The sequence below is a fragment of the Oncorhynchus mykiss genome, chromosome 22 (assembly GCF_013265735.2).
Source record: "Oncorhynchus mykiss isolate Arlee chromosome 22, USDA_OmykA_1.1, whole genome shotgun sequence".
NCBI lineage: Eukaryota > Metazoa > Chordata > Actinopteri > Salmoniformes > Salmonidae > Oncorhynchus > Oncorhynchus mykiss.
In genome coordinates, this window is record NC_048586.1 from 30,095,900 (window position 1) to 30,119,932 (window position 24,033).

At 41.9% G+C, this 24,033-nt stretch overlaps 1 protein-coding gene across 1 annotated transcript; it reads left to right on the plus strand.

Annotated features, from left to right (window-relative positions):
* The first annotated feature begins 6,978 nt into the window (after positions 1 to 6,978).
* akap17a (A kinase (PRKA) anchor protein 17A) lies at positions 6,979 to 22,441 on the plus strand. The gene is made up of 9 exons (XM_036959072.1): positions 6,979 to 7,132; positions 7,646 to 7,742; positions 8,326 to 8,435; positions 8,673 to 8,802; positions 9,014 to 9,217; positions 12,562 to 12,786; positions 19,479 to 19,627; positions 19,924 to 20,164; positions 20,318 to 22,441. Exons 2-9 carry the CDS (start codon positions 7,653 to 7,655, stop codon positions 21,260 to 21,262), a joined length of 2,094 nt encoding a protein of 697 aa, XP_036814967.1. The 5' UTR covers positions 6,979 to 7,132; positions 7,646 to 7,652; the 3' UTR covers positions 21,263 to 22,441.
* The last annotated feature ends 1,592 nt before the right edge of the window (positions 22,442 to 24,033 follow it).

A 24,033-nucleotide genomic window follows, 5' to 3' on the forward strand; every position in this document is an offset into this window, starting at 1 on the left:
GGGTATGTCTCTATAAGCTTGGCACATCTAGTCACTGGGATTTTTGCCCATTTTTCAAGGCAAAATTGCTCCAGCTCCTTCAAGTTGGATGGGTTCCACTGGTGTACAGCAATATTTAAGTCATTCCACAGATTCTCAATTGGATTGAGGTCTGGGCTTTGACTAGGCCATTCCAAGACATTTCAATGTTTCCCCTTAAACCACTCGAGTGTTGCTTTAGCAGTATGCTTAGGGTCATTGTCCTGCTGGAAGATGAACCTCCATGCCTGTCTCAAATCTCTGGAAGACTGAAACAGCTTTCCCTCAAGAATTTCCCTGTATTTAGCACCATCCAACATTCCTTCAATTCTGACCAGTTTCCCAGTTCCTGCCAATGAAAAACATCCCCACAGCATGATGCTGCCACCATGCTTCACTGTGGTGATGGTGTTCTCGGGGTGATGAGAGGTGTTGGGTTTGTGCCAGACATAGTGTTTTCCTTGATGGCCAAAAAGCAACATTTTAGTCTCATCTGACCAGAGTACCTTCTTCCATATGTTGTTTGGGGAGTCTCCCACATACCTCTTGGCGAACACCAAACGTGTTTGCTTATTTTTTTCTTTAAGCAATGGCTTTTTTTCTGGCCACTCTTCCGTAAAGCCCAGCTCTGTGGAATGTACGGCATAAAGTTGTCCTATGGACAGATACTACAATCTTCGCTGTGGAGCTTTGCAGCTCCTTCAGGGTTATCTTTGGTCTCTTTGTTGCCTCTCTGATTAATGCCCTCCTTGCATGGTCCATGAGTTTTGGTGAGCGGCCCCCTCTTGGCAGGTTTGTTGTGCCACATTCTTTCATTTTTTAAATAATGGATTTAATGGTGCTCCGTGAGATGTTCAAGGTTTCTGATATTTTTTTTACAACCCAACCCTGATCTGTACTTCTCCACAACTTTGTCCCTGACCTGTTTGGATAGCTTCTTGGTCTTCATGGTGCCGCTTGCTTGGTGGTGCCCCTTGCTTAGTGGTGTTGCAGACTCTGGGGCCTTTTAGAACAGGTGTTTTTATACTGAGATCAAGTGACACTTAGATTACACCCAGATGGACTTTATTTAACCAATTATGTGACTTCTGCAGGTAATTGGTTGCACCAGATCTTATTTAGGGGCATCATAGCAAAGGGGGTGAATACATATGCACGCACCACTTTTCAGTTGTTTTTTAAAATCGTTTTTTGAAACAAGTTATATTTTTAATTTCACTTCACAAATTTGGAATATTTTGTGTATGTCCATTACATGAAATCCAAATAAAAATCTATTTAATTTACAGGTTGTAATGCAACAAAATAGGAAAAACACCTAGGTGGATGAATACTTTTGCAAGGCACTGTAAATGTTTTCTTTCCATCCTTCCTCCCTTCCTCCCTACAGGAGATAGATTTAGAGATCAGGAAGGTGATCGAAGATGCGGCCCAGTTTGCGATCTCTGACCTCGAGCCACCATTTGACGAACTGCAACCACATTTTCGCCATCAAACCACCCATGGAGATCTGGCAGACAACCTTTGGGTCAAATTAAGGTCTGTCAGCTAGACACACACACACACCTGGACCAAACTACAGTCCATAAGGTACACAGCCCCTCCGACCCCTGGGTGACAGTCTACTCTTCCTCTCCTTTTCTTTTCATTCTCATTCCCTTCTCTCATTAGTTCTCTAAACACACAATAGGAGATGAGATCGTTAACCTGTCGGTCAGAGTCTGTAGCAGCATTCCAAACCATTTCATCACCTCTGACCTTGCGATGTCACCACAAGAAGTTGGTTGTACCTTAACTGGGGAGGACGGGCTCGTGTTAATGGCTGAGGTGGAATGGTATCAAATACATCAAACACATAGTTTGATGCCATTCCATATATTTGATATTATATTTGAGATTTGAGATTCTTCGAAGTAGCCACCCTTTGCCTTGATGACAGCTTTGCACACTCTTGGCATTCTCTCAACCAGCTTCACCTGGAATACTTTTCCAACAGTCTTGAAAGAGTTCCCACATATGCTGAGCACTTGTTGGCTACTTTTCCTTCACTCTGCGTGTCAGCGCCGTGTGTATAGGTGGCAAGGAAGTCAGGCGCAGGAGAGTCGAAATAGAGTGTAAATGGAGTCTTTTAATAACTGTCCACAGAACATGCTCCATAACACTAAATAGTATAGGTCCAACTCATCCCAAACCATCTCAAATGGGTTAAGGTTGGGTGATTGTACAGGCCAGGTCATCTGATGCAGCACCCCATCACTCTCCTTCTGTGTCAAATCGGCCTTACAGAGCCCGGAAGTGTGTTGGGTCATTGTCCTGTTGAAAAACAAATGATAGTCCCACAAAGCTCAAACCAGATGGATGGTGTGTCGCTGCAGAATGGTGTGGTAGCCATGCTGGTTAAGTGTGCCTTGAATTATAAATAAATCACTGACAGTGTCACCAGCAAAGCACCCCCACGCCATCACACCTCCTCCTCCATGCTTCATGGTGGGAACCACACATGCGGAGATAATCCGTTCACCTACTCTGCGTCTTACAAAGACACGGCGGTTGGAACCAAAATTCTAAAATTTGGACTCATCAGACCGAATTACAGATTTCCACCGGTCTAATGTCTATTGCTCATGTTTATTGGCCCAAGCAAGTCTCTTCTTTTAAATGGTGTCCTTTTTATAGTTGTTTCTTTACAACAATTCGACCATGAAGGCCTGATTCACGCAGTCTCCCCTAAACAGTTGATGTTGAGATGTTTCTGTCACTTGAAGTCTCTGAAGCATTTATTTGGGCTGCAATTTCTTAGGTGCAGTTAACTCTAATGAACTTATCCTCTGTAGCAGAGGTAACTCTCAGCTGAAAAAGTGGCGGTCCTCATGAGAGCCAGTTTCATTATAGCGCTTGATGGTTTTTGTGACTGCACTTGAAGAAACTGTCAAAGTTCTTGAAATCTTCCAGATTGACTGGCTGCCATGTCCTAAAGTAATTATGGACTGTCGGTTCTCTTTGCTTATTTGAGCTGTTCTTGCCATAATATGGACTTGGTCTTTTACCAAATAGGGCTATCTTCTATATACCACCCCTACCTTGTCACAACACTTCTGATTGGCTCAAATGCATTAAGAAGGAAAGATATTCCACAAAGGAACTTTTGACAAGGCACACCTATTAATTAAAATGCTATCTAGATGACTACCTCATGAAGCTGGTTGAGAGAATGCCAAGAGCTGTCATCAAGGCAAAGGGTGGCTACTTTGAAGAATCTCAAATATAACAATATTTTAATTTGTGTAACACCTTTTTTGGTTACTACATGATTCCATGTGTGTTATTTCCTAGTTTTGATATCTTCACTAATATTATACAATGTAGAAAATAGTAAAAATAAAGAAAAACCCTTGAATGAGTAGATGTGTCTAAACTTTTGACTGGTAATGTCTATCATTTGGGGGCGGTCTAAGGTGCAGTGGTCTAAGGCACTGCATCTCAGTGCTAGAGTCATCACTACAGACACCTTGGTTGACATCCAGGCTGTATCACAACTGGCCGTGATTGGGAGTCCCATAGGGCGGCGCACAAATTGGCCCAGCGTTGTCCGGGTTTGGCCGGTGTAGGCCGTCATTGTGAATAAGAGTTTGTTCTTAACTGACTTGCCTAGTTAAATAAAGGTTAACTAAAAATTAAAAATAGACCTTGCTTAATTAACCTGTATCAAGAAATAATCGTATTTGTATGCCTATCAATCAACAAATGTACAATGTTTAAAGCACATTTTTACAAGTCTGTCACTGACGACAGCTCCAATAAGCCCCTTATTGTGAATGACATGTAAATGAGAAGCTTGTAGAATGTGACTCTCCGACCACATTTCGGATCAAGTTGGCTTTTAGGCCTACTGACTCAAATTAACAAATTGATTAGTTAATTATTTTTTTTGTTCACCTTTATTTAACCAGGTAGGCCAGTTGAGAACATGTTCTCATTTACAACTGCGACCTGGCCAAGATAAAGCAAAGCAGTGCGATACCAAACAACAACAAAGAGTTACACATGGAATAAACAAACATACAGTCAATAACACAATAGAAAAAATCTATATATAGTGTGTGCAAATGAGGTAAGATTAAGAAGGTAAGGCAATAAATAGGCCCTAGTGGCAAAAAAAATTACAATTTAGCAATTAAACACTGGAGTGATGGATGTACAGTGGATGAATGTGCAAGTAGAGATACTGGGGTGCAAAGGGGGGAAAAAATGAAAAAAATATGGGGATGAGGTAGTTGGATGGGCAATTTACAGATGGGCTATGTACAGGTGCAGTGGTCTGTGAGCTGCTCTGACAGCTGATGTTTCAATTTAGTGAGGGAGATATGAGGCTCCAGCTTCAGTGATTTTTGCAATTTGTTCCAGTCATTGGCAGCAGAGAACTGGAAGGAAAGGTGGCCAAAGAGGAATAGGCTTTGGGGGTGACCAGTGAAATATACCTGCTGGAGCACGTGCTATGGGTGGGTGCTGCTATGGTGACCAGTGACCTGAGATGAGGCAGGGCTTTACCTAGCAAAGACTTATAGATGACCTGGAACCAGTGGGTTTGGCGACGAATATCAAGCGAGGGCCAGCCAACGAGAGCATACAGGTCGCAGTGGTGGGTAGTATATGGGGCTTTGGTGACAAAATGGATGGCACTGTGATAGACTGCATCCAATTTGTTGAGTATAGTGTTGGAGGCTATTTTGTAAATGACATCGCCGAAGTCAAGGATCGGTAGGATAGTCAGTTTTACAAGGATATGTTTGGCAGCATGAGTGAAGGTTGCTTTGTTGCGAAATAGGAAGCCGATTCTAGATTTAATTTTGAATGGGAGATGCTTAATGTGAGTCTGGAAGGAGAGTTTACAGTCTAACCAGACACCTAGGTATTTGTAATTGTCCATATATTCTAAGTCAGAACAGTCCAGAGTAGTGATGCTGGACGGGCAGACAGGTGCGAGCAGCGATTGGTTGACGAGCATGCATTTAGTTTTACTTGCATTTTAAGAGCAGTTGGAGGCCACGGAAGGAGAGTTGTATGGCTTTGAGGTACGTCTGGAGGTTAGTTAACACAGTGCCCAAAGGAGGGCCAGAAGTATACAGAATGGTGTCGTCTGCATAGAGGTGGATCAGAGAATCACCAGCAGCAAGAGCGACATCATTGATGTATACAGAGAAAAGAGTCGGCCCGAGAATTGAACCCTGTGGCACCCCCATAGAGACTGCCAGAGGCCCGGACAACAGGCCCTCCGATTTGACACACTGAACTCTATCTGAGAAGTAGTTGGTGAACTAGGCGAGGCAGTCATTTGAGAAACCAAGGCTGTTGAGTCTGCCGATAAGAATGTGGTGATTGACAGAGTCGTAAGCCTGGGCCAGGTCGATGAATACGGCTTCACAGTATAGTCTTTTATTGATGGCGGTTATGATATCGTTCAGGATCCTTGAGCGTGGCTGATCTGCACCCATGACCAGCACGGAAACCAGATTGCATAGCGGAGAAGGTATCGTGGGATTCGAAATGGTCGGTGATCTGTTTGTTAACTTGTTAATTTGGACTGAAAGACTCGAAAAGATCAGCTTCAGTAAGAGCCAATTCATGCATGATCCGAATATGTGGTCGGAGGCGCCATACTGATGGTGTGATGCACGTGTGGGGCCTCCAGAGGCATGCAGAGGCCATATTGTGCTCCTTACCGCATCATTGTGCAGTGTGTGTACCTCTCAAAATGTTAAACAATGTTGAAAGATTAGTGGAATCTGTGTGGGTAGGAGGGCTCTGTATAGCTCCAAATTTACATGATTGGTTGACGTTAGTTGAGGAAGGGAGGTCCTGTATAAACAGACTCACTTCTTTGACAACTTCTTTTACAACTGTTCTGTTTGGCAAGGCACAATATGTATGAATGTCCTGACTTCTGCAGAGGCCATATCACCATAAATGCTGCATGCCAATGCAGATGTTGGATTGACCATTCAGCACCTTTAAAAAGAGTGGATCTTCCCATCACTACTGGATTGGAGTGTGGACCTCAACTTTCAATCACCCACTTGGGTATATATTCATAAAAAACAATGAATAGATGGGACCAGCATGTCAAGATTGCCTGGTTACTCAGGCAGCTGTTGACACGCGAGCAGTTTGGATGAAACGATTGAATAACATCTGTGTACATTTATTTTGCAATGCTCTCGCGCACGCAATGTAGACGATTTGGTCAGCATTTTATATGCTCTATGAGGTACAGATTGCGCTAAAGTAAAACGCTAATTGTAATTAACGTAAATAAAATATCATAACAGTAATGGGAACCTGGGACCTGACAAACCGGACACCTACATCCAACAAGAGTCGGAGGACATAGGTATACACTAGCTAGAACCTTCTCAACGTGAATCTGGTAGGACAAAAAAGCATGTCCAATTGTATCATTTTCCCCCATGTTGTTCATCAGGTTCTACTGTAGCTGACAGGGTGACATGTTGTGTGGACTAACGACATAAAACCGTGTGTATCACAAAGCATGATCAAAGCTACCCTAATTTTGAGAAACATTGAGAAATAGTTTAGTAGATTGTTTTGTGAAATTAACCAGTGATCTACCATGGATAAGTAGCTAGTAAACTATATAATATTGGAAAATACACTTTTCCCATGGGCTGCCCACACGCACCTCACATCCCTATACCAGTTGTAGGTATCCATTCGCAGAAATCATAGAAAGGCAACAGGAAAAGAGTATTTGCTAATTTTATAATTTTCTAAATGTGATGATGGTGGGAAATGTTGATGCTCTCTGATACAAGACAATTGAGATGATTTGCAAATATGTAATTATTTTACACAGAGGTATTTTGTTAGTAAATGCGCTTCGGGAATCGTCGCGAGGTGGCGGTAAAGTTTTTTTTCTACAGTAAAAGGACATTTGGATGTCTCCGGTAAGTTCAAAGTTCTCTCAACTCGGAAGTTTCTTCGAGTAGCTACATTTGTTGTGCAGAAAACGACAGTTAATTGACGCTTTGTGGACATATTCTAATTTTAACACATACAAACAACAAAAAATACATATATTTAGCAGCTGGTGAAGCAGGTTGGTGTATTTACATCATTAACTGTCAATGATTTCAGTGGGGGTTTTTTCAGTATAAAAGTGCTGCGGCCGCATTGGTTACCATTAGCCGGCTAACCGTTAGCTGCTATGTTAGCCAGCTAACGTCGTTACCTATGTGAAACCATTCGGTCGTAGCAGCTAGTCGGCTAGCTAGATATATTCTGTTTTTAATTGTATTGCTTAGATACATATCGAATATTTAGATGTTAGTTTGCTAGTAAACATTCACAGTGATGTCCTTTATAGTAACTCGATAAAAGATGTCAAGAAGCAAGATGGCTAAGTTAACGTTACTGATTCATTAGAAAAAATATAGTAGCTAGCATGTAGATAACAAGACATCCATTCATTGGCAATTTATGCTACATGAATTATAGCTAGCTGGCCGGCCGTCCAGATTTACAGCAATAGTACTGTATGAAAGACAGTACATCTACACATTTTTCGACACTGATCCCATTGACTCGCCCGCCCCCCTCTTACGCTCTGTAGTCAGGTCATGATGACCACCCTCGTCCATGACACCACTGAGGCGGTGTGTCTGTGTCAGGAGTACAACCTGTTCCTGAAACCCATCGCCAAGATGACGGTGAGTGACATATACAGTGTCACATACACCATATGGCTGGAAACACGACATTGAATTGTACATTGGGTAGGAATGAGCGTTTGACTCAGACTCAACTCTCACAACCTCTACAAGCCAGGATGTTGAATAAAATGTAGTAGATTCATATCATCTAAAGCTGAGGAAAAAATATAAAATGCATGCACACTTGCCGAGCTCATGCACGTGATTACATGGTTCTGTGCATGCTTCAGGTGATAGGAATCAGAATGCACTGCCAGCGCTTTGAAAAGTTGATGTAATTATACTTTCCTGTGGATATATTGTCTCACATTCCTACCGCCAAAAGGAACAACCACACAGACAACCAGTAACGTATACAAAAATATAATTTAATTCAACATTCTGGCTTGTAGAGGTTGTAAGGAAACATTCCTGATTCAGATGCTAATTTCTGACCTGACGTACAATTCAATGTAGTTCAACATAGTGTTTCCAGGCAAATACACCTGTACCTGAAGTAATGAGCATCTCCAACACAATGCATTTGACATCCAGATGAGCATGTATTACAGTAAAATGTATTCTATGATTTCTCTTCCAGTTGAGTGTGGCACTGCCCCAGCTGAAGTTGCCTGGGAAGAGCATCTCTAACTGGGAGGTGATGGAGAGGGTGAAGGCCATGGTGGCTCCTGAACAGTTCTCTGCCCTCAGGTTGTCATGTGCACTGTCCATAGGAACATATTCATACTGTTATAGCCATAGGTCATGTGTGGTTTTTTTACAGCTGAGCTACAAGCAAGCTAATAACTCTACAATAACAGTAAAACCATGACAATACTGATAATATGGCCAATGGATTGCCTGGTATCAGTATTTTCTGGTATGGATAGATGTATTGAATGAAGCTGTAATCATCAAGCAATATGTCTCACCGCTGTCTCTCTCCAGGATCTCTAAGAGCACCATGGACTTTATCCGCTTCGAGGGCGAGGTGGAGAACAGAGGGGTGGTGAAGATCCTACTGGCCAAACTGGATGGCAAGAGCATCAAACTCAGCGGCTTCACTGACATACTCAAGGTAACGGAACTGTTATGTAGGGGTCAAAATGTGTCAAGTAAAGTGTTAACAAAAAATCTGTATTTTTGGTGATAGAGTACCTTCCCCAAGTTCTTGTAACACATTAAAAAAAATCTCCTAATCAACTGGACTGATAAATTAACGGGGAATAATACATCATGTAGCTAGCTATAACTAATGATATTTTTTCCCTGGTCTGTGGGGTGTCCAGGTGCGTGCAGTGGAGAATAAGATGGACTTCCCAACACGTTATGACTGGGACTCGTTCTTCCGTGACGCCAAGGACATGAACGATACGGTTCCAGGGGAGAGGCCAGACACCATCCGCCTGGAGGGCCTGCCCTGCCGCTGGTTTACCCTGCCTGACGGTCCCCCTGATCGGCCCTCCGAGATGGCCCTGCAGACCATCTTCCAGGTAGGAAAGAACTCATTATATACACTACCAGCCAAAAGTTTGACACACCTACTCATTTAAGGGGTTTTATTTTTTTACTATTTTCTACAATGTAGAATAATAGTGAAGACATCACAACTATGAAATAACACATATGGAATCATCATATTTTGTATTTGAGATTCTTCAAAGTAGCCACCATTTGCCTTGATGACAGATTTGCACACTCTTTCCATTCTCTCACCCAGCTTCATGAGGTAGTCACTTGGAATGCATTTCAATTAACAGGTGTGCCTTGTTAAAAGTTAATTGGTGGAATTTATTTCCTTAATGCGTTTGAGCCAATCAGTTGTGTTGTGACGAGGTAGTGGTGGTATACAGAAAATAGCCCTATTTAGTAAAAGACCAAGCCCATTTTATTGCAAGAACAGATCAAATAAGTCCATTACTGTAAGACATGAAGGTCAGTCAATCTGGAAAATTTCAAGAACTTTGAAAGCCCTATGATGAAACTGGCTGTCATGAGGACCGCCACAGGAAAGGAAGACCCGGTGTTACCTCTGCTGCAGAGGATAAGTTCATTAGAGTTAACTGCAGCTCAGAAATTGCAGCCTAAATAAATTGTGTTCAAGTAACAGACACATCTCAACATCAACTGTTCAGAGGAGACTGCGTGAATCAGGCCTTCATGGTCGAATTGCTGCAAAGAACACACTACTGAAGGACACCAATAAGAAGAGACTTGCTTGGGGCAAAAAACAACAGCAATGGACATTAGACCGGTGGAAATCTGTACTTTACTCTGATGAGTCTAAATTTGAGATTTTTGGTTCCAAACGCCGTGTCTTTCAGGGATGCATACTAGTCACCTTTCGGTGAAATTCGGCCTTTTGAATCCTAAATGGGTGGATCTACGTGATTCGTGTAGATCCGATGAGAAAAGTTTTTGGGGGGAGGGGAGCAATACTGGGTGTATCCAAGGCTCATCCAAATGTTTACCTACTAGAATACAGCGCAGCACGTGACTGAAGAAAGAAGAGACAACCAATTTACTAGTTACAGCGTCAGTGCTCTGGAAAGACAGCTTGGCAGTTACAGCAGCGCGTCCCCTGAACGATAACGAAGAGGTGATGTTAGGCGAGAAGCCTGACCACGGAGACGGGGGTGAGAAGGTGACGAAGCGTACTTCATGAGCTGTAACTGAAAAACTACTGGAATTTGGAAAGTTTGAGTTGTGGGAGAAAGTGTGGTAGACAAGTATTAGCATTGTTAAGTATCTTGTTAGCTGGATCGAATTCTTCGTTAGCTAGCCAGAGAAATGTTGAGTAATATTAGCCATCTTATCTTATCAAATTATTGAGTTTATGGTGTTAAAATTAGCTTGCTAATAAAGGCAGACAGCCTTTATTAACACCATCAGATGAGGCAGACCATAACACCATCAGATGAGGTAACATTAGTAACCTAACCAATTCGCTATAGTATTAACTGGTAAATGACTCCTTGCCGTTCCTCAAGTTATAACGCATTAGTTGCTTACTGGACCCTGGCAATATGTGTGAAATGTTCACTAGCTAACGAACTAACAACTATCTGTTAACTAATGTTTTCCATCTACAGTATGTGGTTAATTTTTAGCATGAGAGAATTGGGTGTAAATGAGGCGTTGCTTGTTAAACAAGTGGATTCAGGGATCAAGTCTAGCTGGAGCTGGGCCTGGTTTAAGCTGGATGCCACAATAGAGGTGAAAGGAACACCACACACTCCTGCTTTCTCACTTTCGCTGGCACATTGTAGAACAGATGTCCACAGGCAGAAAGTGTACCATGTAATAATGTTTAGTGTAGCCCAAATATATTGTTTTTGTTGTGTTGAATTTGACAGTAACAAGTGTGTATTTTTGCACACATGTAGCCTTGTGCACTTGATCGATATCTATAGTGGCCACTATAATAGAGCAAAAATAGAATGCCTGTGTTTCATTCTATTTCTACTTTAAGATGTCTTTTTCCCAAGTGCAGTATTTATGTGTGGTCACAAGCATTCTATTATAAAGGCTGTCATGGCTAATTGCAATATTAGTGTATTGTTTCATTTGCAGTAAAGTCTAGGCAACAGTTAACATTGGATTGCTTTCTTTACATTTTTTAGCTGTGAGTTATGTTCACATTAACCACTTTTAATTTTTTTTTAAAAACAGACTGATAATGTAGATCGTATTCTTTGTTGTTTAATTTGTTAACCTGCATTTCCCCCTAGCAGCGATTTTTTTTTAAATTATTGTTTTATGCATGTTTCAGTGCAACAAAAAACCTGTCACCTTTTTATGCCCTCACCAGTTTGCATCCCTGGTCTTTTGTGAGACGCAGAGTAGGTGAATGGGTGATCTCCGCATGTGTGGTTCCCACGTGAAGCATGGAGGAGGTGGTGTGATTGTGTGGTGGTGCTTTGCTGTTGACACCGATTTTTATTTTGAATTCAAGGCACACTTAACCAGCATGGCTACCACAGCATTCTGCAGTGATATGCCATCTCATCTGGTTTGCGCTTAGTGGGACTATCATTTGTTTTTCAACAGGACAATTACCCAACACACCCCCAGGCTGTGTATGGGCTATTTGACCAAGAAGGAGAGTGATGGAGTGCTGCATCAGATGACCTGGTCTCCACAATCACATGACCTCAACTCAATTGAGAAGGTTTGGGATGAGTTGGACTGCAGAGTGAGGGAAAAGCGGCCAAGAAGTGCTCAGCATATGTGGGAACTCCTTCAAGACTTGAAAAGCATTGAGAGAGCTGGTTGAGAGAATGCCAAGAGTGTGCAAATCTGTAGTCAAGGCAACAGGTGGCTACTTTGAAGAATTTAAATGTTTGTTTAACACTTCTTAGCTTATTACATGATTCCATATGTGTTATTTCATAGTTTTGATGTCTTCACTATTATTCTACAATGTAGAAAATAGCAAAATAAAGAAAAATCCTTGAATGAGTAGTTGTGTCCAAACCTTTGACCGGTACTGTACCTAACAATCAATCACTCAATCCGTCATTGATCAATCAATTACCCAAATACACACATCCTAATTCGGGCCGGGACGATACCAGTATCGCAATATTCTTTCCATGGCTAAAATGAAAACACAAGCAGACTTAACTTGTGGTCCTTTAAAAACCTGCTGTATGTAAAATATTGTGTTCTATAGCTTGGTATATAAATAAATGTGACTCTGGATGACAACATGATGTTTGTTTCCAACATAAGAAGTGAAATCCACTTCGTGTTTTGTTTCCTTGCCACGATACTAATGAGTATCACAATGCTTGTATTGTCCCAGCCCTACATTTAACCTTATCACTCCTCCCAGGGCTTTGGTCAGGTGCGTCATGTAGACATCCCCATGTTGGACCCGTACAGAGAGGAGACTCTTGATAAGAACTTCAACACCTTCACCTTTGGCGGCCATCTTAACTTTGAGGCGTACGTCCAGTACCAGGAGTACGATGGATTCGCCAAGGCCATGGACACACTGAGAGGCATGAAGCTCATGTACAAAGGAGAGGATGGCAAGGCTGTGGCCTGCAACATCAAGGTACTGAACTACACATACTATCCACACTACAGACACACAAATATATATATATACATACAGTGCCTTGCGAAAGTATTCGGCCCCCTTGAACTTTGCGACCTTTTGCCACATTTCAGGATTCAAACATAAAGATATAAAACTGTATTTTTTTGTGAAGAATCAACAACAAGTGGTACACAATCATGAAGTGGAACGACATTTATTGGATATTTCAAACTTTTTTAACAAATCAAAAACTGAAAAATTGGGTGTGCAAAATTATTTATGTTTGAAGCCTGAAATGTGGCAAAAGGTCGCAAAGTTCAAGGGGGCCGAATACTTTCGCAAGGCACTGTATGTATATATATATATATATATATATATATATATATATATATATACACACTAAGAGGGATGAACCACATATAGAAGGGAGAGGAGGGTATCCACACTGTTAGATTTGGGTGAGGGTTGAGGGAATTGTCCTGCTGTGTTAGCACTAGAACCGCCATAGGCCAATGACCACTGACGTTTGATTTTGTAAAATAACCCCCCCCCCCCCAAAGAATGCAACGACTCTCCCTGACTTTTCCTTAAAGTTTGTATTTTACATTGCTCATTGGTCAGAATTTTGAAATCACAAACCGTGTTTTAAGCCTTTTTTCTCTGTTTTCTTCACACCTATTCCCTTTTTAACCAGCTAAGACAATGCGCTGTAGGATGTTGGTACCCAGCCAGGGGCTAATGTGTCTCTCGCTCCTCACTGAATGACGAATGAATGGCCGATAATTGTGCACATTATTTCCCAATTTAATTAGGCCTAACTGAATTAAGGAGGGTGAAGAGGTTGATTCAATTAAAAAATATAATAGTGTAAGGATTATTGTTTATGAGCCTATTTACCAACGTCGGTGCTCATTTTTATAGCTAATCATTTGACCGCACGCCTTGCAGGTTGATATCATTGTCTTTTACTTTTTACTTTGAAATAATCTGTTACAGGACTGTTTTATTTACAATAACTATTACTAATAAAATGTATTGTAAGGGAAGTGAAACCATGCTATGTGTTGCAGTAGGCCTTTAGAATAATGCTAAACATATCCTTGACTCAATCCGAGTTGATGAGCGAGGGGAAACAAACGATGTCAGTCAGCCTGCGCAGCTGGCCCATTTGAAACTATACCCAAACTACACCTAAACTATACCCAAACTAATTTTACACATAATAAGAGTTAGCCTAAAGACAATATTAAATTGACAATAGTTTGATAAGTGACAATATTATCAGTTGTCAAATTGTACATGAGAGATGGGTGTCTTAGATTTCTATATATTATCAGTTTCTGTGACACTACCGGTCAAAAGTTTTAGAACACCTACTCATTCAAAGGTTTTTCATTATTTCTACTATTTTCTACATTGTAGAATAATAGTGAAGACATCAAAACTATGAAATAACACATGGAATCATGTAGTAACTAGGGATGCACAATATATCGGTGAACATATCGGAATCGGACGATATTAGCTAAAAATGGCAACATCGGTATCGGCCCGATGTCTAGTTTAACGCCGACGTGCATACCTATATAACGTATATAACATGACGTAATGACGCCACAAAAAAATGTGCGCTACACTTGCAACACAGCATTCCTAACCTAGCCCACAATGTCTGCTGTGTGGATCGAGCAGTCATTTGAAAGAGTAAGGAAATTTCAGCGAGACAACTCAAAGGCGAAATCCATTAACGCCAAGATAATGGAATTCATTGCCCTTGACAATCAACCATTCTCTGTCGTGGGTGATATTGGCTTTCGCGACTAGTCGAGCACCGGTACACACTAACGTTACCAAGTGCGCTATTGTTCAGATTTTGCCCTACCGGAGTTACACAGTAATTACGTCACTGCTATTAGCTTCACGACATGCGTATGGAACGCCGTTTGGGTCTTTGCATGTCAAAGATATGCCAAAAAGCACTATTTTATGCGGTAAATAAGCATTTAATTTAACACGTCAAATAACACAGTTCTATTATAGAATGTTGTGTGTTCTGCATTTGTACGTGCAAGCCAAGCTGCCACAACTGTCAAAGCTGTGCAAACAAGCAAACACGGCCATGAACAATGTGTTTTACAGTACCGCATTGGTAATAAAGCACTATTTGTTCCACCTCAAATTGTTCCACCTCTAGCTAGCTTTAGCTTGGTACCTAGATCGCACCAGTACAACCAGCCTGAAAACAATGACCAGTAGAAAGTCATTTTCACTATTCTTAGCAATGATTTAGGAATCCTTGTAAGTATTAGCTAGGTAGCCACTTGTTGTTCGCCTATTGAAATTGATCTTAAAATAAATAGCTAGCCAGCTACTTAAACCTGTTGCCCAAAGCTAACGTTATAAGCAGCCAGCTAGCTTCTTCTGGATAGTGAGGCTCGACCGGACCGGGTTATGTGTTGTGAAGCTTGCCACAATAAGGATTAGGCCCAATAGTGGAATTTGCGGTTTGCCTTCAAAATAAAAGTACATCTTTGAAAGTGATGCAGATGGTTACAATTGGTGGAATCATGCCATATTTAGACCAGATAATGTGAAACAGGGTTGGAATGTGAACCAATGAAATGGGGTATCAGTCTACTCGGTGACACCCACAGAACACGCAAATATTAGCGTTGTAGCTCTTATCGCAGGACGGTGACTGTGTGAAATCACCTCCCCAGTCAGCCTATCGTGTGTATTGACATTTATATTGCACTGTACAACCTTACCTAAGGATTGGGGATCAATTAAATGGGGTGACAGTCTACTCAATACCCAATATTTTTTCCCAATGTCCTCAGAGTTATCAGACTCCAAAACATCCACGCAGTATTGTTTTTTTTCCTCTGGAATAGTGTTCAATACACACAGGTTGACAATAATTGTGGCTCATTTCAGTTGTTTCAGAGTCCCGCAATAAGAGCTACGATGCTAATGTTCTCCGGGTGTCACTGTAGACTGATACCCCATGTCATTGATCCACAACCCATAGGTAAGGCTGTACAGTGAAATAAGTATGCCCCCAATGCAATTCTAAAGTATAATACATCAGGTGTGATTTCAACAAATTGTCTTGTTGATTTTATATAACATTCCAACCTCGTTTAGCATGATCTATTTAATTATGGCATAATTCTACTATTTGTATTAATTTGCATTACTGTCAATGACATACTTTTATTTTGAAGGCTAACTGCAAAGTCCACTATTGTGGCTAATCCTTATTGTGGCTAGCATCACATAGATGGTCCGACCACCATTAATCAAATAACAACTGTCTTATAAATTAGGGTTATTTTAGATGACGACACCTAGCTATATAGTTAGCTAGCTAACTATAGCTACTGAAACAGATGTCGCGTTGCTATGTTTTTGGGGAAGAACATTGTTTGCATCCATTTTTTTATGACCAGTACTGTAGGTGCACGAGACAACTTTACCTGCATCATAGCATACATATCGATGAATCGTTGTGACATAAAATACAAGTGAGTGTAATCAATGTGTAATAACTATGGAAAAAATGTATGAATGCGTTAAATTATAATGTGACGTGCAGCCATATTCCGGTCCTGATTGGTCAACAAGCTAGCTTATTTAACACGTCAATATTTGACGTGTATCTTTTTTGACATGCAAAGACCCAAACAGCATTCCATAGAAATCCTGGTTGAGAATGAAACGACTGAACAACGAAACAGCACAGCAAGTAAGTGAAAGAAATAGGTTTTGATTGTTTTACTGGTAATGGGGACATACGTAAATGCCAACAAATAACTTTTTGGTGTGTGTGTAACCTTTTATTTAACTAGGCAAGTCAGTTAAGAACATTCTTATTTGCAATGACGGCCTACCCCAGCCAAACCCGGATGACGCTGGGCCAGTTGTGCACCGCCCTATGGGACTCCCAATCACGGCCAGATGTGATACAGCCTGGATTCGAACCAGGGACTATAGTGACGTCTCTTGCACTGAGATGCAGTGCCTTAGACCGCTGCGTCCGTGTGTGTGTGTGTGTTAACTATTTAACTGTACTAGAATGCTTAAAAGGCCTCTAAACATTTTGAATATCGGTTATCGGTATCGTTTTTTTCAGCAAGGAAAATATTAGATATCGGTATTGGACAAAAATGTGTTAAACAAATCAAAATATTTTATATTTGAGATTCTTCAACTTGCCACCATTTGCCTTGATGACAGTTTTGCACACTCTTGGCATTCTTTCAACCAGCTTCATGAGGTAGTCACTTGGAATGTATTTCATTTAACAGGTGTGCCTTGTTAATTTGTGGAATGTATTTCCTTGATGCTTTTGAGCCAGTCAGTTGTTGTGACGAGGTAGGGGTGGGTATTTGGTCAAATACACTTTTTTTCCTATTGTGTTATTGACTGATTGTTTATTCCATGTGTTGTGTTGTTTGTGTCGCACTGCTTTGCTTTATCTTGGCCAGGTTGCAGTTGTAAATTAGAACTTATTCTTAACTAGCCTACCTGGTTAAATAAAGGTGAAATAAATAAAAAAAACTTAAAGACCAAGTCCATATTATGGCAAGAACAGCTCAAATAAGCAAAGAGAAACGACAGTCCATCATTACTTTAAGACATGAAGGTCAGTCAATACGGAACATTTCAAGAACTGAAAGTTTTTTCAAGTGCAGTCACAAAAACCATCAAGCGCTACGATGAAACTGGCTCTCATGCGGACCGCCACAGGAAAGGAAGACCCAGAGTTACCCCTGCTCTAGAGGATAAGTTCATTACAGAGTTCAAGTAACACATCTCAACATCAACTGTTCAGTGCAGACTGCGTGAATCTGGCCTTCATTGTCGAATTGCTGCAAAGAAACACCAAGGACACCAATAATAAGAAGATACGTACTTGGGCCAAGAAACACAAGCAATGGACATTAGACCAGTGGAAAAGTGTCCTTTGGTCTGGAGTCCAAATTGGAGGTTTTTGGTTCCAACTGCTGTGGCTTTGTAAGACGCGGTGTTGGTGAACGGATGATCTCCGCATGTGAATTTCCCACCGTAAAGCTTGGAGGAGGAGATGTTATGGTGTGGGGGTGCTTTGCTGGTGACACTGTCTGTGATTTATTTAGAATTCAAGGCACACTTAACCAGCACGGCTTACACAGTATTCAGCAGCAACACACCATCCCATCTGGTTTGCGCTTAGTCTCACTATCATTTGTTTTTCAACACAACAATGACCCAACACACCTCCAGGCTGTTTAAGGGCTATTTGACCAAGGAGAGTGATGGAGTGCTGTATCAGATGATCTGGCCTCCACAATCCCCCGACTTCAACCAAATTGAGATGGTTTGGGATGAGTTGGAAAGTAGAGTGAAGGAAAAGCAGCCAACAAATGCTCAGCACATGTGGGAACTCCAAGACTTGGAAAAGCATTCCAGGTGAAGCTGGTTGAGAGAATGCTAAGAGTGTGCAAAGCTTTCATCAAGGCAAAGAGTGGCTATTTGAAGAATCTTAAATATAAAATATATTTAGATTTGTTTAATACTTTTTTTGGTTACTACATGATTCCATATGTGTTATTTCATAGTTTTGATGTCTTCACTATTATTCTACAATGTAGAAAATAGTAAAAATAAAGAAACACCCTTGAATGAGTAGGTGTTCTCAAACTTTTGACCGGTAATGTACCTTTGTCAAATAACTCAAAATTCAAGTGGTGCAGCTCTATTTCCAAATATCACTTTTTCCAAGAACATCCACGCTTCCCATGCATTCAGCACATGACTACTCGCACGCTGTCCATGCATTCAGCACATGACTACTCGCACGCTGTCCATGCATTCAGCACATGACTACTCGCACGCTGTCCATGCGTTCAGCACATGACCACTCACATAGCAGCATTGCTCAGGCTACTAAGCAAAGACTAGTAACATAATACACTTAATATGCTATTCTGTTTTTTTTTTTATACATTTTCTTATTTTCACAATCTTTCTTTAGACCTGCCAAAATGAAATTATAGTGGATTTCTTTGTGATGGATTTAACTCTTGAACTTGTGGTTTTTAGTTTTTAGTTTTAGCCTAGAGTAACAAACTAATTAAAATGCTATAAGGTTATTTTGAAGGAATTGTTTTTTAGTATACTATACTAAGACCTCCATAAACACAACCAAATTCTTCTTCTTCTGGTAGTATATATGAAATGTATTTATTAAACTGTTAGAATGTTGATGCACCATTGGCTGGAAGGGGGGATCCATCGAGGCCAAGTGTATGCTAATGGAGGTTAGTCGGTAGAGAAGGGCTTGTGTAGGACAGCAGGTTTAAGGTATTTTGGTGAAGTGAAAGTCAGGTCTATTATAATTCCAAGGATCACTGGACCAAACCGGGAGGCTTGGTCCCTAATCCAGAACTAAACTGTTCTTCCTTAATGAAGAGAGAGATGGAGGGGCAGAGGGAGAAATTAGGAGAGAGAGCTGTCTAAACCACGTCGGTCACAGCTTCTCAGCTCAATTTAAGAGCAGGAAGGGGATAAGGAGAGAGGGTGGAAGGAGGAGAGTGGCAGGGGGGCAGCACGTCCTGTCTGTCAGGTGACCTTTGACACGAATAAACACCCAAGTGTCACTAGTGGACCCTGCAGTCCTACTCCAACTCACTCAGCTAACTGTCTGCCTGCCTGTCTGTCAGGTGACCTTTGACACCAGTAAACACCTGAGTGACGTGGCTCTGAAGAGACGGCAGCAGGAACGACTGAGAATACTGGAGTTGGAGAGACAGAGGGAGGAGCTGAAACGCAAGGAGAAGGAGGAAGAGGAGAGACACAAGGAGGAGGAGAGGTGTGGAGAGAAAAGAGATGAGGTCATATGCCTGGCCTGAAAACATTGTCCCCTGTCTTTGCCTCTTTAGTGGTCTGTAGTTCTGAGGGGACTGGATAGGTCTAAGGAACATGGTGATTGCTCCACCTCGTCTTCCAATGAGTGTAAGCGTCCACTATATTGCTGTCACCCATCCAGTCCTTCAGATCTGCAAACCAAAGGTGGTAGGAACTAAGCTACTAGGGCCTGTATTGGTAGACAGTAGCAGAGCTATGTATTAGACTAGTGAATGAACCATGCTTCTGCTGTGGTTGTAGGAAACAGAAGGAGGCAGAGGAGGAGGAAAAGGAACGGAGGAGGGAGGAGAGGATACGGAAACGAGAGCAGAAGCTGAGGGACCGGGAGGAGAGGAGGAACCTAAAGAAGGTGAAGAGGAGACAGGAGGAAGAGCAGAAGAAGTTGCAGATGAAGATTGCGACAGAGGAGAGAAGGCTGTTGTTGGCTCAGAGGAACCTGGAGTCTATACGCCTTATCGCTGAACTACTGGGCAGGACCAAGGTACACACAGACACACACACACACACACACTTTTTGCATGGTGTCATTTAATACACCAGTACTTACACCTATACCAATGCACATTTAATACAGACACATGCTGATAGGACCTACATTACAATCGGTGTCTTTCTCCTTCTCTCCCTTCCCTAGGCTCTGAAACAGCAACAGCAGGAGAAGGAGAGAGTGGAGAGAGAGGAGCGAGAGAAAGAGGAGTTAGCCAGGCAGAAGGAGGAGTTAGCCCGGCTGGAGCAGCTTGAGGCCTGCAGGCGGGAGCAGGAGGCGGAGTTGAGACGTGTGGAGTTAGAGAAAGGACGTGCCTTGGATCTGCAGCGCAGAGAGAGGGAGCTGAGGGAGAGACTAGTTGGTAACCTGCTGAAAAAGGCTGGAGGAGAGGGAGAAAACCAGACCTCCACCCAACCCTCAGCCCTGACCATGCACAAGGGAGACAGCTCCGACCTGAGTAAGACAGGAAGGGCCCTGGGGGTGAACGGGGTGAGACCGAGGGGAGAGGAGAGACCCAGAGCTATGGTACGATCACACGTCACTGAGAAACAGATAGGAGAGAGGGAGGAGAGGCGAGGAGGCATAGAGGAGAGGAGAGGTAATGAATGGAGAAGCAGAGAGGCGAGGGAGAAACCTAGAGAGAGGGAGAGGAGTCGGTCCCATAGCCAGTGTAGGAGGAGGTACAGCCGGAGACGAAGAAGCTCTAGCAGAAAGAGGAGTGATAGTCAGAGGAGGAGGAGAAGTCATAGTTCTAAGAGGAGAAGTGATAGCAGACGGAGAAGTCGCATTTCTAAGAGGAGAAGCGATAGCAGACGGAGGAGTGGTAGTCGTAGCCACAGGAGAGACAGTCACCATGGACGGGGCTGCAGCAGCAGGAGCACCAGCCATGATTGGAGCAGAAGCTCTAGTGAGAGGAGCCACAGCAGAGGCAGGAGGGGCCATAGACATAGTAGACATAAAGACAGCAGGAGCAGATCTAGTAGCAGCAGCTCTAGGAGTAGAGAGAGGAGCAGGGAGAAGGACAGGAGGACAGAGAGGAGTAGAGACTCCAGGAAGCGTAGTAGGAGTCATTCTCGTTCTAGACGACACTAAACGCAGCCAGAGGAGACAGAAGAGGACCCTATGCCTGGGTCTAGTTTAAGTGATGCATGGTCAGGCGTTCTAGTATGCTACTGTCTCTGGGCCATATCAGCTTCTTACACACACACACACACACACACCTCTTTCTCTCTCGCGCTCTCTCTCTTCCCCCCAATGCTCTTTGTTCATCTCTAGTTGGTTTATTTACTGAATTTTAAAAAATGCTATACTGCTATTATGTTCTGTTTGACACATGTACTGTAGATTGATCACGTGGTGAGTGTGTCTCCTTTGTAGAAAGACATAGAAGAGGGATACAGAAAAAATACTTGATATTTTTCGGGTCACAGTGAATGGCCTGGTTTGTATTTCAGAAGAACAGCTTTAATTGGATTCTGGGAATTGTAGTTAAGTATTAATGCTTCAGCAGGATGCAGGGATCTGTAGTTCTATGGGAAAATGTCAGTCTAGTACAGTAAATAGACAGCTGTAGTTTAAGTCAAGCTTTTTACCCTAGGATAAAGTAGGGGGGGGGGGTGTTAAACAACTGACCGACGTTGGTTCAATTACTTGAATTCTATTTAGTTTCTGCCGTTTTTCTAGAGAGAAATCGAATCCAAAGACTTACAGGCTAAAGATGACCAGATGTCATGTTTCTGAGTTCCACGTTTGACCACCAGACGAGACTGTAGTTTTAGTTCTAACCTGGTTAAATGATAATGTTACTATGGCTTCTCCTCCCTCGGAACTAGAAGCACAAGCATTTCGCTACACTCGCAATAACATCTGCTAACCATGTGTATGTGACCAATAGAATTTGATTTGATAATGTCATAAATATAAAGTGTGTGATTTAAAGTTCAGTGTCAGCCCTGTTCTGGTGACTCTGTGTTTAACAGCACCCACCCCAGACGGAAGCCTAGTTTCACCATGTTCATTATTTTAATGGTGTCCCTGCTAAAGTTCTGTGGATAAGAACATTTTAAGTTGCCTTATTGATGAAAGTATGTAAAACAGAGCAGAGTGGTGTTAGTGTGTAATGTTGTATATAGGTTGTATAAAGGTCAGGGTGTCAGGAGGCTCATCAGTCTGTACTGTATATTCTCATGTTTCTCTGCTCTGATGGGCGGCAGCATGTCTTCAACACACTTGTCATTTTATTTGTTGTAATAAAGAACCTACAAAAAAGTATTGATTTATTTCAGATGTATATTCTGTCTGAATGCGTGGGTAGCCTACTAACCTAATACCTACTAGGGATGGACATCAAAGCTCGATCTTTAACCAGACATGAAAAAATAGATACATTCTACATTGTTTAAACTATTTGGTGGAATGTGCTTTGTGGCTGGGCAAGTTAAATATTGTCTTGGAGACGATGTTAATTTGCTTTGACTCTAGTGTTGTATTTGTGCATTTGCAGGGCAAAACCAAAAATAAACAAAGCCAAGCATCACACAGTTCTCTCTAAATTCCCTTTCCCCTCTCTCATTCACTCAGTTGTATTCCGTCAGCTCCCTACACACAAGCTCCCTGTTAGGCCTACAGAAATAAATGCCTATAAAAAGTACATTCCTTGCCAAATGATGAGAGCTTTATCACATTCTAAATGGACTGGGTGATTGAAGTAGGAAAATGTGTTCCAATAACAAGCTGCAGTTTTGGAATAATGGCATCCTGTCTATTTTCCGTTTAGGCTACTTTGTAAACTGCTAGTGCCATTTAGAATTGGTTTGCCAGGGATGGTGTCACTTTTTCCCCATCCCTAGCAAACACAGCTGATGAAAGTAATTGCATTCTAAACTGAAGATCATGTGTGTAACAAAGTAGTACGTGTCTGATCAAATGACAAAACATTGTCCAGATTAGCTGATTATTGGAGTCAGGTGTGTTAGCTGGGGCAAAAGTGTGATGCCAATCAGGCCCCTGAGGACTGGAGTTGTTCATCCACTCAGAACATAAAAAATAAGATGCCAGAATAATCTAGATCAAACCTCTGTATAGCGAAAAGACAGATTTTGATTTGTAACCCAGAAAAAAGTTTTAACTTGCAAAATTGAGCCCCGTTTTCAAATGATTATACTTTGAAAATAACTGTTGCAGACTATGCACATCACTATTCTGTTCTATTTTATTCTGTTATATTACATATTTTACTATAAATAGGTGTCTGGACTAATGGTTTGGGAAATAACAGCGTCTTGTCTGTTAATTAACAAAACAAGGCTATGCCATTGCACAGCGAAAGGCCTCTACAAGCAAGCTCCACTGCTGAGGTTACTGCCTTTCTGAACATTGTGTTCCATGATATAATATAACCAGTTGATATTACGGGTTAGATAAATTCATCTGAAATGGTGCTTGCTTTTTATTGACTGACTCGACAAAACATTAGGAACACCTGCTCTTTCCACGACAGACTGACCAGGTGAAAGCTTAATCCCTTACTGATGTCACCTTCAATCAGTGTAGATGAAGGGGAGGAGGTTTAAATCCTGCTTTTTAAGTCTTGAGACATGGATTGTGTATGTGTGCAATTCAGAGAGAGAATGGGCAAGACAAAATATTTAAGTGCCTTTGAATGGGGTATAGTAGTTGGTGCCAGGTGCACTGTTTTGAGTGTGTCAAGAACTGCAACTCTGCTGGGTTTTTCACACTGCAGTTTTCCATATGTATCAAGAATGGTCCACCACCCTAAAGACATCCAGCCAAATTGGCACAACTGTGGGAATCATTAGAGTCAGCATGGGCCAGCATCCTTGTGGAATGCTTTCGATACCTTG